Source organism: Varroa jacobsoni, unplaced genomic scaffold (assembly GCF_002532875.2).
Source record: "Varroa jacobsoni isolate VJ856 unplaced genomic scaffold, vjacob_1.0 scaffold_341, whole genome shotgun sequence".
In the NCBI taxonomy this organism is placed as follows: Eukaryota; Metazoa; Arthropoda; class Arachnida; order Mesostigmata; family Varroidae; genus Varroa; species Varroa jacobsoni.
Window position 1 is genome coordinate 102,783 of NW_019213243.1, and position 16,357 is coordinate 119,139.

The 16,357-nt window shown below is 42.0% G+C and overlaps 1 protein-coding gene across 6 annotated transcripts in view; it reads right to left on the reverse strand.

The window, feature by feature from the left end:
- The window catches only part of LOC111259518 (uncharacterized), a 46,713-nt gene extending 30,457 nt beyond the window's left edge, over nucleotides 1–16,256 (reverse strand). For 4 of the 6 annotated variants that reach the window (XM_086967930.1, XM_022831594.2, XM_022831600.2 and 1 more), the window contains exon 1: nucleotides 5,616–6,614. In XM_086967930.1, coding sequence (XP_086824056.1) covers nucleotides 5,616–5,718 — 103 coding nt within the window. In that variant the 5' untranslated portion in view covers nucleotides 5,719–6,614. Of the gene's footprint in view, nucleotides 1–5,615; nucleotides 6,615–16,152 lie in introns of those variants that run through there. The other 2 variants (XM_022831590.2, XM_022831597.2) reach the window with 2 other exon arrangements.
- Nucleotides 16,257–16,357: the final 101 nt, after the last annotated feature.

The following is a 16,357-nucleotide window of genomic DNA, read 5'->3' on the forward strand; positions in this document are numbered from 1 at the left end:
GGAATGTGTTGTTGGGCGCCATCACCAGAACTGTGTGCCTTTTGGTTGCAGTGAGACATGGTTTCATCTATGGCCAATACGACAACGAAGTCTAGCTTTTCTTCGACGCCCGAGAACCACCTCTGCATTACCCCCGCGCCGCTGATCCTTCCACTTCGTAATGGACACCCTGTTCCTTAGTCATATCGACATCCTCTTGCTTAGCTGTAGTCAGATAAAATCTGGCAAAAATTATCATCATTTCGACCTGTCACCCTTTATCTATTGTAGTCATATTGTATAGTTCGGCTGCTGCACCATTGCGCTGTTCTTAGTAGACCAACTACAAATTGCAGTGTGCGTCTTCTTTCTCCTGTAGGACGCAATTCCGGGTGACTTCCTCGCAGTGACAGACTAATACCGATGCGTTACAAACATATTCATGTCGTCTGCAGTATAAGTAGAATATGGCCCTAGGTAAGTGAGAATAGACTAATGGGACGCGTAAAGTGCCAACAATGCATAACCTCGCGGCACCAACATCGGCAGGGCTTCCTGTTAGTTGAAATCTAGTAAAGTTTCTCTTAAAAGGCCCACTTCGATGGGCAATGGCCTGTCGTAACGATAGCTACACATTAATAGTGTATTCTTAACAGGTCTGCGATTAGGTATAAAGTCTTAATGGCAAAGAAGTGGATTAACGTCCTTAGGTACGGTCGGCGGTAATTGGCAAAATCAGGTGGAGAATTTGCCTTCTATGGCAATAAGTGATTGCGGCTAAATATCTCCTGCAACTATTATAATGCTACAAAGAATATAGGATTAGATTGTTTCGTATGAGATACGAGAAGCTGAAACTTAGAATTTTCAAACTTCTTTACAGGCATGGTTCATTTATTGACAATCGCTCTATCATTAGCTATGATTCTCAATGACTGGCCTGTTCGGCCGCTGCAAAAATCTAGAGCACATTATTAAATAGAGACAATTTTAAAATAATTTTGGAATTTAATTGACTCCAGTCATAATCGCTGGAGGAGGTGCCTTTTCACCTTCTCCCCCTAAATTGTTGACGGTGGATTTCAGCTGCAATCGACTAACCAGGACTAATGAAACTTCCCAAACGAATAAAGAGTTCTTTTGTTTAGCACAGGATCTTCCTTGCTCTAATTGCTGATTTACCATGATGGCTATCACAGGGACACGGTGGTACTTAGGATCAGCCGGCTCTTGCATGAGAGATAGTTTCACAATTATTCGAGGTACTTGAGATCAAGTGATCCGTTGTCAACTGGCATTGTCATTAGTGTGCACGGAGTTGAATAAACATACATTTTCTATGTCGTGTGTATTTATTTAGAACATCTTCATATGTTGCCATAGTCTGACCACCTTCATAGCCTGACCGCCACAATAAGCAACGAGATAATCGAGCAACGAAAAAATCTAGATTGGGCTGAGTATTGTTCTTACTGTACCAAGGATCCCTTTTTTTTTCGGCCAAAAGAAGTTGGTTCTGTAGCAGAAATAGCATTCGAAAATGGCGCGGAAATTTGAAATCAAAAGGTTGCATAATGCAAGTAAATGACATGGTCTACTTAAACCTTTTTGTTAAGTAACTCAAACAATGACGCATCGAACATGATGACTCGTGGCCATCTGTTTCTCTCTTGCTTTCTTATGTAGGAGTTAATGCTGCTGAGGTACTGTGTGCCATTTTTGACGGTGCCACGGCACCGACTCTTGGGAATATTCTTTTCGATATATCATCCGTTCTCTGAAAATTATGCTCGCTTCTGTCGCCTTCGATGCGATAATCGGAAAACAAACGATTGAACTTTTTTTTTTCAATATGCTGCATGCGCAATACCCTGAGCCTTGATCAACGCCCTGAAAAACAATACGTTCTATATCCTGTGGTCTGGTAACGCTTTCTACAGGCCGCAGGCCTATGATTCGCATATGGTCAGCAATTGTTTCCGAAGCGCCGAATCCCGCTTGTGAGAAAGCAGTTAGAGATACGGCGTCTCGCCGACCCAGTGTCTACAGGATGGATAGCCACCACCGCTGGAATTGGTTCTCAGAGAAATACATGTGCAGTACTTAATTGTTGACTGTGAATCATATGAGTGGGAAAATAATATAGGATTTATTTTGATTTCATATATCATGCAATTGATCTATTTTTTGTCGGCTGTTTATCGTGCGGCAAATATATTGAGGAAGTACGTTGTTCATACCGTCTGCTTAATTTTAAAAGTAGTCAAATCTTACGAATATTAATGACGATTTCGATACGTTAATTATTACAATGGTCATAGGAACTTTACGATCCATAGATATATATTCTGCTTATAGAGTATACAGCCTGGCCACATCATCTGATTCTTCTATGAATCTGCTATATAATTCACATTGGTTTTTTTTGCGTAAGCTTATGTTGTTTGCAGAGACTATCACGGCAGTGCGCGGGCGCGATTTGTCATTGAAAACCGTTTGGCTTTGCTGGAAGATTATGCTTTGTCAATCAACTCAGTTTCAACATGGCCAATGGAATTACTCAAGATCAGGATGTCAAAAAAATATTGACCAGTATTTATTAATTTTCTAACACTGGTCTCCTGTGGACCCTGAAGATAACCTCAGCTGAAACATGGAAATTTACTTTTGAGACTATGGATACGAGTTAGAAGCGCGAGCAGCTCGCTTGCGCTAAAGGCTTAACAGACGAGATGGTTAGAAAGCAAACGGATGAGTATGTTCTAGGACCACTACAACAACAGCAAGACAGACTGACAGAACACGCAACGACAACGCCATCAGCAGCAATAGGACAAACGTTTCAGGACAGGCTTCCAGATGACAGCCTTCGCGCGGTTTGGCCGTAGAATTTGTAGAGAGAAAAAGTGCCACTACCGCTAGCGGCTGAGCAGACCACTTAGGACGGGGACTAGAAAGCTACAGAGCAATGCATCGGCAAGAGAAACTGGCCAGACGAAGCTCAAAGTCGTCACTTGGCAGTTGTGTGTCTTTCTGCTGCAGGCTTTTAAGATCCTGTCCGCTTAGACCACTAAGAACAACACCGGTAACGACTGGCGCCCAATGTTTCTTTGGTCTTCTCTTTATCTCTGTGAAAAGCCGTCGTTGTTAGTGAGAGTACTCGGCGTTCTGTGCCTTGCTGTTGTCTTTGTGGGAACGGCGCGACGCCGCCATAGCCTTTCGCGCCATCCGGGGACGAGCAGTCGTTGCTCTGGACAGCAAAAATATCAAAGAAGAGGGAAGAGTAACCCAGGCAATGGCCTACAGACGTAGCTAGATGAAAAGAGACCAAGATGAAGTTGCTTCTTACGCAGTTTCTTTATTTTTCTGCCCTCATTCCCCTCCCGCCCCGCTGCTGATAGGCCGATTGCTATCGCCTGTGCTACTCGCATGTTCGAGTATCATACTGTGCAACGCGATGCAGTGGTGACGTTCTAGCCTTCGGCGGGCAAAGGGCGTCGAACTGCGGTTGACTGCAAATAGCGTATCGCTGAAGAACACCCTATGAGGGTCGGTGTCGTCCACCGTTCATGACCTCTGAGCAAATTCACACGAGCTGCATGGTGAGGAACGGACTCATAAGGAAACATCCGTGCGCTAGGAATATTGTGTAAGACAATGGGTACTCGGAAAAAAAACAGAGGATAGAAAGGACAAATCCTTCTTTAATGCCTTGTGTGTAGAGCCTCGCCAGGCCGATTATATCTACCACTATTTATTCAGGTGCATAATGCGTGTCGGAGTCGATAGTTATGTAACCATAGGCTTGTCCCTCCGCCTTCTGATATTTCTCAAGGCTCATCCAGCGTTAATTAAAATGGGAGAAATTATAGCACTAGACTATAGGTCATGCTTCGTCATGTTGGCTCTCAATTATGTATTTGGAAAACCCTAACAGCTTGACTCCTAGCGTCTACGACCGCGAAATGCCGGATGTATTTAAAGCAGTAGCGTAATACTGCTCGCAGATATCAAATGCGACTTTACGGTGAGGCAATATGGAGAACTTCGATAATGATATCCTGTAATTTAATTTTTTTCGCATTAATACACTCGACGGACGCTAGCTGCGTGCAGCAACATCAGTCAGTGTCGACTCGACTGGTCCTAGCGTCAGCTAAAATGTGTGAAGAATTGGTTGAAGAAACGCAAAGCCAGCGATGCTATCATCGGGGATGGCATTTAGACGAGCCTAAAGGTCGCCACCTGTGCGACAACGGTGAAGCAGGAACTGCACGACAGCAATAATGGCATGCCCATGGAGTGCCCACTTTTGAAGATGCTTGGGGTCATACGTACTTTTTGGTAATGCCAAAAAATTAAAATATAACTATTTATCTTAGCCACTGGATTGTGTTAGGAATCTGACTGGTACGGCTGCTGAACCAAACTGTTGTATCTTTTGCACATAGTAAGTTAAAAAAATTTTCAAAAATGTTAGGGGCACGGACGAAGTACTAGAAATCGTCTTCGCAGTGATTTTATTTCAGCTCATATATTCCGCATTGAAACTTGGGCTAGTGGTCTCTACACTTGTCACTGGGGGCATAGGCATGAAAGCCGCCAAATTTTCGATGACCACGCGTCCTAAACTTGTGACACGGTTCAGCTTATGTCGAAATCAGTAAAGCCCAATACGCGGGCCTAAAGGAAGGCAGCGATATGTTTCGTAATAAGGTCCAGAGGGCGATATGCAGGTAGAGGGACACATGCACATAAAGGTCAAACAAAACTAACTAACAAGGATCCTGATTCACTCGAGTCGTAGCTAACTTTGTTGAATTGTTTTTTTTTTTTTAAATTGTAGCACGTTTAGTATATAGCAACAACGAATATATTAAGCAAGATCATAATTTTGCATGACTCGCAATCATGGCAAGAAATATATTTTCTACCAGGGTCAATACTATTTTTTCGAGTGTCAAGGAACATCATCAACTGTCGTGGATATTTTTTAGGTTTCAGTTCCTAAGTTAAGCAGCAAAAAAGCTAGGACAATACGACCTTGCATAGTCCTATTTATTGTTGTTGTTTTAATAAGTAACTCTAGTTACACCCATTCGACAAGCCTATTAAGAGAGAAGGAGGTATATCGTTTTACGAGGACCACATCGCTAAGTTACCACTCACTGATCCTACGAGAATATTTACCCTATAAACACGTGACACGGAGGCAAAGCACGATATCGCTGAATAAACATAGCCACGCGAGCTATCGACGCTGCTTATTAAGTCACGTCTCGTAAACATTTCACTTTGCCTCGCCCTTCTCAATAGAAATGAATATTCTGGCTAAAATAACTGGTGCCGACAAACCCGTACGCGTAAATACTGTTAACAAACGTACTAACAACAAGCAAATGGTTTACCCGATTTCAACTAATTCACGCAGTGTAATCTATGTAAAGCACCGTACTAGATTTCTAGCGAGATCCACTGCACTACATATGAAAATATTTTAAAAACACACGTTCTATCGGCTTCAAGTTTCTAAGCCTGGACCAAATATTGTCATGTATCAAATACGCATTTCAATCAAACGAAGTTGCCTTTGAGATGATCTGATACCAGGCGAGTGTAACATTTTTTAGGCTCACCTGTCTTCGAGGCCACGGTCGCTTCTGTAGAACAGAGCAAAACACTGAGTGCAAACCACAGATGGAAACTCCACCTGCGCCGGCGAGGCCTTACAAAGTACATCTTTTTTTCGTTACACCTGATCTACCTGCCCAATGCGGTTCGTATCGAGCGTCCGTTACTCCCACCGATCGCTGCCGGAAATTGGGTACCTTGGGTTCACGCACAAAGTTTTTCGATTCCCGTAAAGCCTTCCGTACTTGATTGCACCACTCCCAATTCTAGCGCACCGCATCCGCAACCCGTATCCAATAAGCATTCACTATTGTTTAAGAATTTTCACATGGTTTTTTTTTTAGTTTTTGGTCAGCGACGCAGTGAATAATAAGAGCAGCTTCTTATCGCATCCTGTATCAGGAACTGAGTCCGTCTGTCGACTAAAGTACCGCTTGCTGCTCCGCGCGCAACATGCCACTATTATTTTACGTACACGAGCAGCTACTTTTGTTCTCGGGTAAACTGTTTTAGTTTATAGCGGCGAAGCGTCGCCAGTACGTGTAAGATCTTGAAGGGCAAAGCGTATTCTACTGAACTTTCGTGTGTCGCGTCGCTATACACTGGTGGCCAGGGGTTCTAAATTACTGCGCGTTCACATTGGCCCAACCACGCCCTCTAGGAAGTCGTGAAATATCTTCTCCGACGTTCTCCAAAATTGGTCAACAAGTTTCAGAGCCCATAAAAGCATCGGACCGGTCTTTGAATTCAAGATGAACAAAATATTAGCATACTCCTTGACATGCAATTTAATCAAACAAAGTTTAACCCACCCCTCTAATTGACACTTGCCGAGTGCTTCATGTAAAACTCTTTGAGAATAATATTTTCCTATGAGTTTGCCATAACTGGGAAAGAACGGCTGTACCTCTGCTGTCCTGGGTGGAACGACTGAGTAAAGGCACTGCGCGCTCAAGCGAAACAACGCCGGTAGCGACAGCACAAACCCCCTCGATGGCTCATTCGAAACTACATCTGAGCCGTATGTTGTGATCTGATCGTTTTCTGGCCACGCGGAGAGGGTGGGCTATGCGAGTTCCTATCGGGCGAGGGAATGGTTGTCTTTTAGCCTCCTTTCCCTCCAGTACGTGTGCGGAATCCTTGCCGGTTCTCAGCCCTGTGTCACAACAAACCGGTACCGCCGACAGAACGCTTGGGTATCTCTAGCGTTCGTTGCTAGTGCGCGATCCGTGACGCTGGTTGACAAGCTTGGCTAGATATACCAATTCATGACATTTTATTGAATCCTTCCTGAGCGTAAAGGCTATTGCTTAAAGTGTTTGTTACTGAGTAGACATTCCCCTTTTTTTTGGCCACATGGCAATTAGTTGACAAAATGGCAGCGATCAGGCACCATCGACTAAAGTTGAGCAGGAACCTACGCATGAACACCGTTTGTTACTCAATATCTATAGGCCATTAATTTGCTTATCCTATTTTTTATTATATGTTTTGTTTGACAATATGTGACGCTTCTGCCAAGGAAACAGAAGCGCATCCTTTTAGACAAATGTTTAGATAGCACCTTATTAACCTTTAGATGTTTTTGCCCCAGATACAATTTTGAACAAAATACGGATCAGATGTAGGCATCCTGAGTGTGTTTTGGGCATATCGTTAGACGTAAGTACAGAGTAGCCTACTCATGAATATTATTGCCGCAATTATTATTAAACGTCCTGTTAGTCCTGTTACTCTGTCGCTCCAGTTTACTAATTAGGTCTTAATCAGGTCAATATTAGGTCTACGAAGCTTTCCAAGCCTTATTATTAATTATGGAACTGCTATTACCAAGGATAGTAAATTGGTGTGTTGTTACCTTATAATATTCACAATAGTAAATCTAATATTGATTTACCAAAATTGAGATATCCATAATCGTGCATGACTCATTTGAAATACTTTCTTCACGAAGTGTTCAAGTAAAATTTGCTTAAGAAAGATTCATTTCGGTTATTTAGTTAGCGTCTAGACATACTCCAGCTTGCTTGCTTGCTTCATGGGTATTCGTTCGTAATTTTTATCAGTATTTACGGTCCTCTATCACCATGTTCGTCTGTCTACTCCAGACCTGTAAAGAGTTGCCAAATACTATGTAATAGCTTAGTCTCGACATTTGTAAAAAGTCGTTTGAAAAGCTGATACTCGCTAATATTCATAAGTGATAGCCATAAACCATTTTTAATGACACCTGCGACCGTCACTGATTAGTGACGATCTTTTTAAATTACATCAATGTCAAACTAGCGTCCGACTCTTGCACTATGGAATTCTGTAACGTTATGTTTTCGGAACGGAGCTTTGCTGTGGTTCACAACAGATATCTTCACCAGCCGGGTTGAGGCCGGGTTTGTTGAAGATATCGCTGTTTCTAGTGTCGAGGATTTTCTTCTACGGGAATGCTAGGGAAAATGCTTTCTGCCTTGCAAAGATTACTGGCTTTCTTTCCTATCGTGGCCACCGAGTAGCTCTTAATCCTTATCACCCAACCGAAAAATAACGGGCCCTATTTGTTGTCGTTGTTATTAATTATCTACTCATATATGTACTTACGTGATCTCTATAAATTTAACTGCTTATATTTTAGGTGATATTTGTTCACTTAATGTCCGTCAGTCAAAGCCGTAAAAGGGTCAGCCAAAAATAGAACAGACGGCCCCAAGTTTATATGTCGCCTGCTCGAGAAAATTTGTTCAGCAAGAAAAAAGCTTTTAAATGTAGATCACGGATATTAGATTGAAGTTAAATACGCAGAACGGCTCTTTAGTAAAGCCCGCTTTTGGGGCAGGCAGAATTCGACATTCATATTCTAGTGTGTGGGCTTAACCCAGTTGAGGTTCAGTTACGGTAAACTACTTATTAGCTAGTGCCACCGCTCCTTCTAGACTCTCTCTCTCTCGCGCTCTCTCTCTCTCTCTCTCTATTGAGCCAAGTATCTAGATAACAACGAAGGTACTTCCTTTTTTTTCCCATAATGATATGATAACGGGTGTTGTGTTCGTGTTAAAAGTTGTCCCGATTCCTCCAATTTTTTTTAACCTCCCATACATTTTTTTGTGACGCATCACAAAGTATACTAGTTCGAACGATTTCCACTTGACCTTAGCGTTCTGTTAAGACGAGATGGGTCGCTTTTAACTTCGACACGCGATGAGGCTTCTACTCGACGCTACCTATTTACGCAGCATCTACCGTTCCTTTAGCCTGTCTGGTCAAAAAGTCTGAATGGTCTACGTTATACATCATCATCATCGGCTGGCGAAATTCGGGAAACGAGTCAAGTCTATGGCTATCACCAAAGAATAGTAAGCCCGGAAGCAAAGAGATCGTTTGGTACTGAAGAACAACGCTCAATGATCAGGTTCCTGTCATTTTGAGGTGACAGTGCCCGTGGAACTGACCGAAAAAAGGGGCGATTCAAGGACGATTTCAGGAAGCGATGGATTTGAAAGCGGTGCAATCACCTCTAAAACGGAAATAGGTTAATTCAATACCTCAGACGAGGTGACTTAGACGGAAGAATGAGTTGCTATTGGCACGGAAGCTTTCGGGCAAAATACAACAGAAACGATGTAACTTCCTTAGACTGAACGTGGGATTTCCTCGAGTAGATGCTGTATCTAACGAAAACGATAGAGATAAAAAAAGAAAAAAGCCAAAAATGCTTTAAGTTTACGGACCGAGTCTAGGACGAGGTATTCCTGAGATCAGGCAAAAGAGCTGGGTCGAACAGGAGAGAAAGCGACTTCGGTAACCATGTCGAAGAGATTCCGGCTGACTGGATTTTGAAGACATTTGGCATCAAGCGATGTTGTGTGAAAAGAAAACAATCAAAGATGTCTGGAATTCCCGGAGAAAATCGCGGATAAAGCTGACGTCGACAACAGTGTGGTCACTTGACGGCTACGTACGATCAAGCAATAACCTTGGATGCAATCTTCTCTAGACTTAACATTCAGTGCTTTCAATTGCTCAGATGATTTATAGAATGCGATAAATGGCCTTGCGTCATCTTTTTCGGTTGATTCGTTATTCGAACAGGCCGTTGCTAACAAGTTTAGGTGCGGTAACGCAATTCACAGCTAGATGGCTCCCTAGAGCGCGATACAATAAGGTGAGTACATCTAACGTATACTGGAATATCATTGTTCTACTTTATATGATTAAAAATCTGTTCAAGACGGGCCAAGCGTCTCCGTACAACATTTATCGTAAGGGTCGATAGTCGAAATAACTTCATCGACATCGCACGGGCCATGTGCAACACGAGGGCTTTAGTCAACAATGGTCAAATAAATAGACCCCAGATTATCGAAGCCATTACAGGTTCCCTCAGCATCCGCTACGACCAATTTAAATTATAAAACTGTGATAAATACAACTGTAAACGAGAGCTAACAGGAATTTTCCTGCCGCATAAATTTGTGAATCGTACTTCGATGAAGCTAGAATCAAAATAGAAGGGCTCGTTTTCGGACAAGACTAACCCTGTGCCCAATGAATATTTACTGTAGTATTAAATTGGTCCATTTTATCTCGTTTGCTTAATGCCACCGGACGGAGTGCACTCATCCCGCGACCACCGCCTCACGTATTACCGACGAACGACGTTTGATCTTCTATTATTGAGAGTTATCGAAATATTCTTACTTGATACATCGCGATCGAACGGTATCGGCAACGCGGGCTTGCCACTCTGCTTGCCATCAATGTAACAACTGAAGTCGTCTTTGACAGTATTGTGCCTTAAAATGCCGCTAGCTCGACACCTTTTTTTTGCCAGATCAAGACTGGCCAAGGACATGATCGCTTCTAAACGTGTTCATTCAACAATTCGCTCCCATCGCGGCTCCAATTTGAAATCCAATAGCGCTCATAAATAATTTAAGAAAAATCTCTTCTATATTCACCTTGAATAGCTTTTTTTCCAATAGTAATAAGAGTTTTTTTTTAATTAGTAACTACGAATGAAGAAACAGTAATGCGTATAGACCCGCTGAAGTCTCGCTTGAACACAAACCTAGCGGATAACGCTTTTGCCTGCTAAGCCTAGGGGTCGAGGCCGAGCATAGACAGAGAGACGCACGGTTTGTTTCGTGCTTGTGCTGCAAGCCAGTCAATATCTGTCTGATCGAATGTCTGACGGGACTACTTGACGTAAGACTCGAAACTTTGAGGCATAGTAAGTCCTGCGAACATCCTTAACGAATGCTAGGCCAAGAGTGACAACAATGGAAGAATGCAAAAACTCCCAAGTGTGCAAAAAGGCTCACCGTTCGTCCTATCCGAAATGTCCAGTTGACAGTAAATGGAAAACAGCGACTAGGTCGGGATCAGGATGATAGGATCATCAGGCATGGCCTTTAAAACACTTTGGTGAATATGTAGGGCCTTTCAGTCTAATTACAATTACAGATATTTCGCTTTGTAGATATCTTAGTGGAATGGATTTTTCAAAGAGTCTGTAAAAATCGGCAACGTAGATATGTCGATCACGGTAGCCAATGAAAACAAACATTATAAGCGAATATTCGGTGGGATTCGTCCGGGGCAAAGACAATGCATGTGAAACACTTTTAACATGCTATAGATTTTAAACAAAGAAAGTTGAAATAAAATATCTAAATATTTTATGTATTTGTATTTATGAATCTTCCACAATAGGCATGCGATCAGATGAACTTAGTTTGCATGTTGCATAACGGGGCTAAAGATGAGCGTTCGGACACGAATCTGTCGGGCACAGTTTCAAAAACATCCGGATTACTTAAAAATAGCCATAATAGACTACATTTAGATTTAGCTTGATAAATTTAAGCAGGAATTTTTTTTTTTTTTTTGCTATTGTTAAGACGATCAACAGAAAATTTCCTTAATTGAAGAATATTAATGGTTCGTTAATGGTATTTTATGCATTTAGTTTCATGAATACCTGAAAGTTCCTGTTTTTTTACGAGGTGGCGAGGTTCGCCCTAATTCACCTTGAAATAATAGTACGCGCTGAATCAATTTTTTGTTTGAGAGCAATCAATTCATACTTCGTTTGTCTTTAGATGCTATCCGAGATTAAGAGAGAATCTTGCCAGTAAACCCGTGGAGACGGTGTAGTCTAGGCGGCTAATACGCATCCCTTTGAGTCCGTTACAACGGTAATCATGCGGGGCAAGCGGTAAGGCAAAATGCACAATAGGGATTATGAACACCATGGCTATAATACAACGGTCTAGTAAATAATAAAATATTACTTTGGTAGTTGTCACGGTTACCGCGCAGGTGTTAGTTAGGGCTATTGAAGGAACCCCAGATCAGTCAGTCTACCAAGACCCATCCCGGCTAAACACATAAAAAAACAGTTTGTTGGGTCTGGAAGTTCAGAAGACGTGTTCAGACAAAGAAGATTGGTGAAAGTGTTTAGTGTTAAAAGTTTATAAATCGAGCGCATTAGAATCGCCAACGTTTTAAGGATTTCAAAAATATTCAGAAGATAAAAAGCTCACATTTGTGCGACGTTCGGAGCACATATTGACATCTCTTCAACGGTAGCTTTCTATTTATTTCCATCTGTATTTTAGTAAGTACGCATAAGTTGAAGGAATCGCAATAAAGACGCAATTCTTGAGACGGCTAATTTCGAATCATTGATGAAACAATAACAATAATAATGATAATAGGAAGAAGAAGAAGAAGAAGAAGAAGAAGAAGAAGAAGGAGAAGAAGAAAGAGAAGAAGAACAAGAAGAAAAAAACAAGCACGATTAGGAGTAGCTGATTTAAAACAAGAGATAATCAGTTCCATGCGTAATTTCAAAGCAATGCTATTGTCTATAAAGGAACTCGTCTATATGCAGAAGGAGAGAGGCTACAAAGGAGCGGACCACGGACCGGGGCGATGTCAACAGTGCCATTGGGTTACATACGTCTGATAGAGAAGAGACCCAATGATCACTGAAGTTGACTAGCGTGCTGGGCTGATACAGCTGAGGACGCGCATATAGTCTGGGTTAATCTTTCCACTTTAACGTGAGTGGCAGCGTCGTACAGTGACGAATAATGACCGAGACAGGTTTCGATCTAGTGCTTTCTCGTTCTACTCGATATATAGCCATGTATATGCCGAGGCGCTTATGATTTACGGCCTTATATTACACGAGCATTGTATGAGATGAAGCCTTACAGCTCAAACGTATAGTCTACACACAGAGACGAAATAAGCGTTCTGCAGCAAATCTAGAAATTGAATCGTTTCAGGTAAATACCCACACTCAGACTATACAAATGGGTTGATTTCAGCCAATTAGGCTCATGACAGGCGGCAGGAATTGATCAGCGTGTGGATGGACGTGTTTAGTAAGATGCACCAACAATAAACGGGTGGTTTGCCATTGAAGTTTGAAAATAATTCTAATTATATTAGGAAGTCACTCTCGTCTATACTATAAAATTCGGCCTGGCCGATAAACGTTTAAATAATATGAATGGTAAGTAACAAATCTGTACTTGTTTTTTATTGCTATCGCTTTAACACCACATCTCTGTTGTTTCTCGTAGCATGTTTATCAGTTACGAGGAATGCGGAGTTAATATTTTCAGTGTCGTCGGGCACGGAGCTTGCCAAGTCGCGTGCTTCACGTCCTTCCCCATTGACTTGGGCCATTCTGTTTTGCCGTTGGCCAGTTACGATCGCTTATGTAGATTCTTGGTAATAAATAACCATCGGGAACAATCGGCCAAACGCTGCCTTAAATCTTCATCTTACCGATATGTGTCGTCTGAACGCGGATGCCTCTGCAGAATATTTAACTTCTGTCCACGGACCAAATTACGCCATAACACTTGCGAACATATCTAATACATGTCGCTGGATGAAAACACAGTATCTATTTTGTTCTTCGTACTGCTGATGTATTGCCTCGACTTATTCACGTATCTGAGGATTGGATAGAAGAGAAATTCTTCAATTCATATTACATCGATCGCTTTGAAATGGTTTCGGTGTTACACTGAGATCTATCTCCTCGTTACGATGACAAAAAATATAATAGTAATAATGATGATGATGATCAATGATTTAGGCTAGTTTCGCTTCGTACCAACGTGTATTCTTCCTTTAACACTGTTAGCGACTAGCTTTCCCGCATACCATTCTCGGTCTCTTGCTTTGCCGTCTTGTCACAGCGTTCCTCTTCCACGTTTCACCCATTAACAACGCTATTAGTTCGTTGTTCCTCCAAGAAAAAAAGAGGATCTTGGAGGCAAAACGCGTACGACGACATCGACGACTAACGGTTTCGATAACACCGAAAAATGCTTGAGGACAACAAGAAAAGTTAAACCACTACAACATCGTTATCTCCCGAATATTTTAGAACTGACTACAGGCACAATTTATTAACGTATATCGGTTAGTGTGTTATTAGTATTACATAATATCGTTTGTTTCGCGTAATCGGATTAACTTCTTTGAGAAGACGAATTTGTGGGCCCGGATTCTATTGGACGACTTTGTTGCTAACAGGTTGGCTCCTCTGGTCTTACTGTAGTCGCTGCTATTTGATCAACAGCGTCTCAGTATAGGCCTTTTTAGCCGTGGGGTTGGTTTCATGATGATCTTGATAACTCCTCTGATTTGGGATGCGATACCCTCATAGTAGACGCCGGTACAAACAGACAGGTGCGCCCCTGGCAATTGTAGCAGAGAATCGCACGCGGTGCTTTTCTGTTTCTTTTTTTAGGTTAGCCGTTCGAAATTTCCTCCCCGCTATTGCAAAACGCGCAGGCGCCAAATGTCAAACATGATGCTGCCATTGCCAGACGGCCTAGTTTCGGTTACCTAACCTTCAGGGTAGTCATCCCCATTGGAACAAAAATGTCTACAGCAAACGTTCAAGTTCTTTGGAACGTGAGCACTTTACAGTGGCCTTGCTGGCCGCTAATGACAACACTAAAAATTGTATCAATGTGCCAGGAAGCGGCTTCCTCAGTGGTAGGAGCGTTGAAGGATAAGGTATCCTAAGGAACAAAATATCTGGCGGCAGTTGTTTGCGTTTCTTCTTTTGGTGCTACGACATCTTTGTTTGTTAGTGGCTATAGGTCTCGTTATTTTTGTACATATAAATTACTATAAAGCATTATAGAGATCTGCGAACATGCGGAATAAAAATAATTACTTATCCGTAAACCCCCAGAACGCTGAATTTCTCTGGAAATCAATATCTTCGCCTAAAAATCATCAAATTTTCACCGTTCACAGGTACGATTATTACTAGTAGGGAGCAGAAAACAGCTCAGCGACCTACCATCGGACAGAAAAATATTATAAGGCTTAGTAGCTAACCAAATAACCAGGAAGTTACTTTTCATTTTTACATGCAGTCCACAATCTTATTTTGCTAAGTTTATTTTTAAAATACAGTCCAGACGATGCCGACTGTAGGATACCACCTCCCGTAGCGTTAATAATTGAAACTTTTAAATGATTCATGAACAAACGCGAAATCGCGAATTGGCCTACGCTTAAAAGGCAGCTACATAACGTTACCGATTTCGACAGACATTTGTGGAATTAGTTGAACTAAAAGTTTAATCATTTCCAGTTATCTTAAGCAAGCTGCACGGCAATTAAAGAACTTCGATCCAACCGGTACCTAGCATACGATAGCTACGACTCTTAGGACCAGATCGCATTTTTCATTTTCAATTAATTTTTCTCTTAACCAATTAAAATACCAAGACGTTTTTAGGTCATCTTTCCCTATGTGACATGCTGCCTTAGGAGCGTCACTGAGACAAAATATGATTAGATAAGTTAGCTCTGAAATGAGCCGGATCTTAGATAGATTGTTCGCAGGACGTTAGCGACAGCCTTTACCAGACCGATACCACATGTAGAAGCTAAACGGTGGTGACGCCATCAAATAGCTCCCACACGTTTACAATAGAAGCAAGCGACACTCTCCCGGAATCTACGTGCTGCCTTTGCTGCAGCCGTCTCTGTCAAACGAATTTACGATTTTCGGTATTGCGCGTTCATTTGGCAGAAGAAATGAAATAACGGCTGCTACTACAAATTTCCGATCAACATCAATGTGCATGTATATGTATGCATGGCTTATAAATGCTCGCACCTGTGGGTAACAAAGGATTTCGGTGTTGACATGTTTGTCTGAATGAGCTCAACGATTCACCACTCGTTGACAACCTTACTAGTACATATCAAATATACTACAACACTGGAACACATATAGAAAGTACGTAAGTATGATTTGAAAGCACGACACAATTACGTCTTTGTCAATCATGGCAAAATGCTTAACACCCTCAAAGAATCATTTGCGTACGAAATCATTTAAGCTTAAAGCTTTCTAGCCTGCCGTTTGATCTCTCTTCGAAGACGAATCTTCGATCGCAGACCATGTGCTAGGGTGACCTGCTAGCTATCTAGGATGAACGCATGCATGATATAAAACGCGCTAAATAAATATAAAGCCAAACCAGTATAGCTTACTTTTCCACAGATTTCTAATGTGTTCCAGGCTGACGATTGTCGTACCTGTTGTGATTAAGCACAGATAGTGACAGTGTTAACGAACTGCAGTCGGGTTGCGGGGGCGCCTTTACCGTCGCTGCAGTCGCTTCGCAATCGGCTCCCGCGAATGAGGCGAGGGCTGAATCCGCAGAAGTGGAAAGAGGAGAGACGTTTGATGCTACAC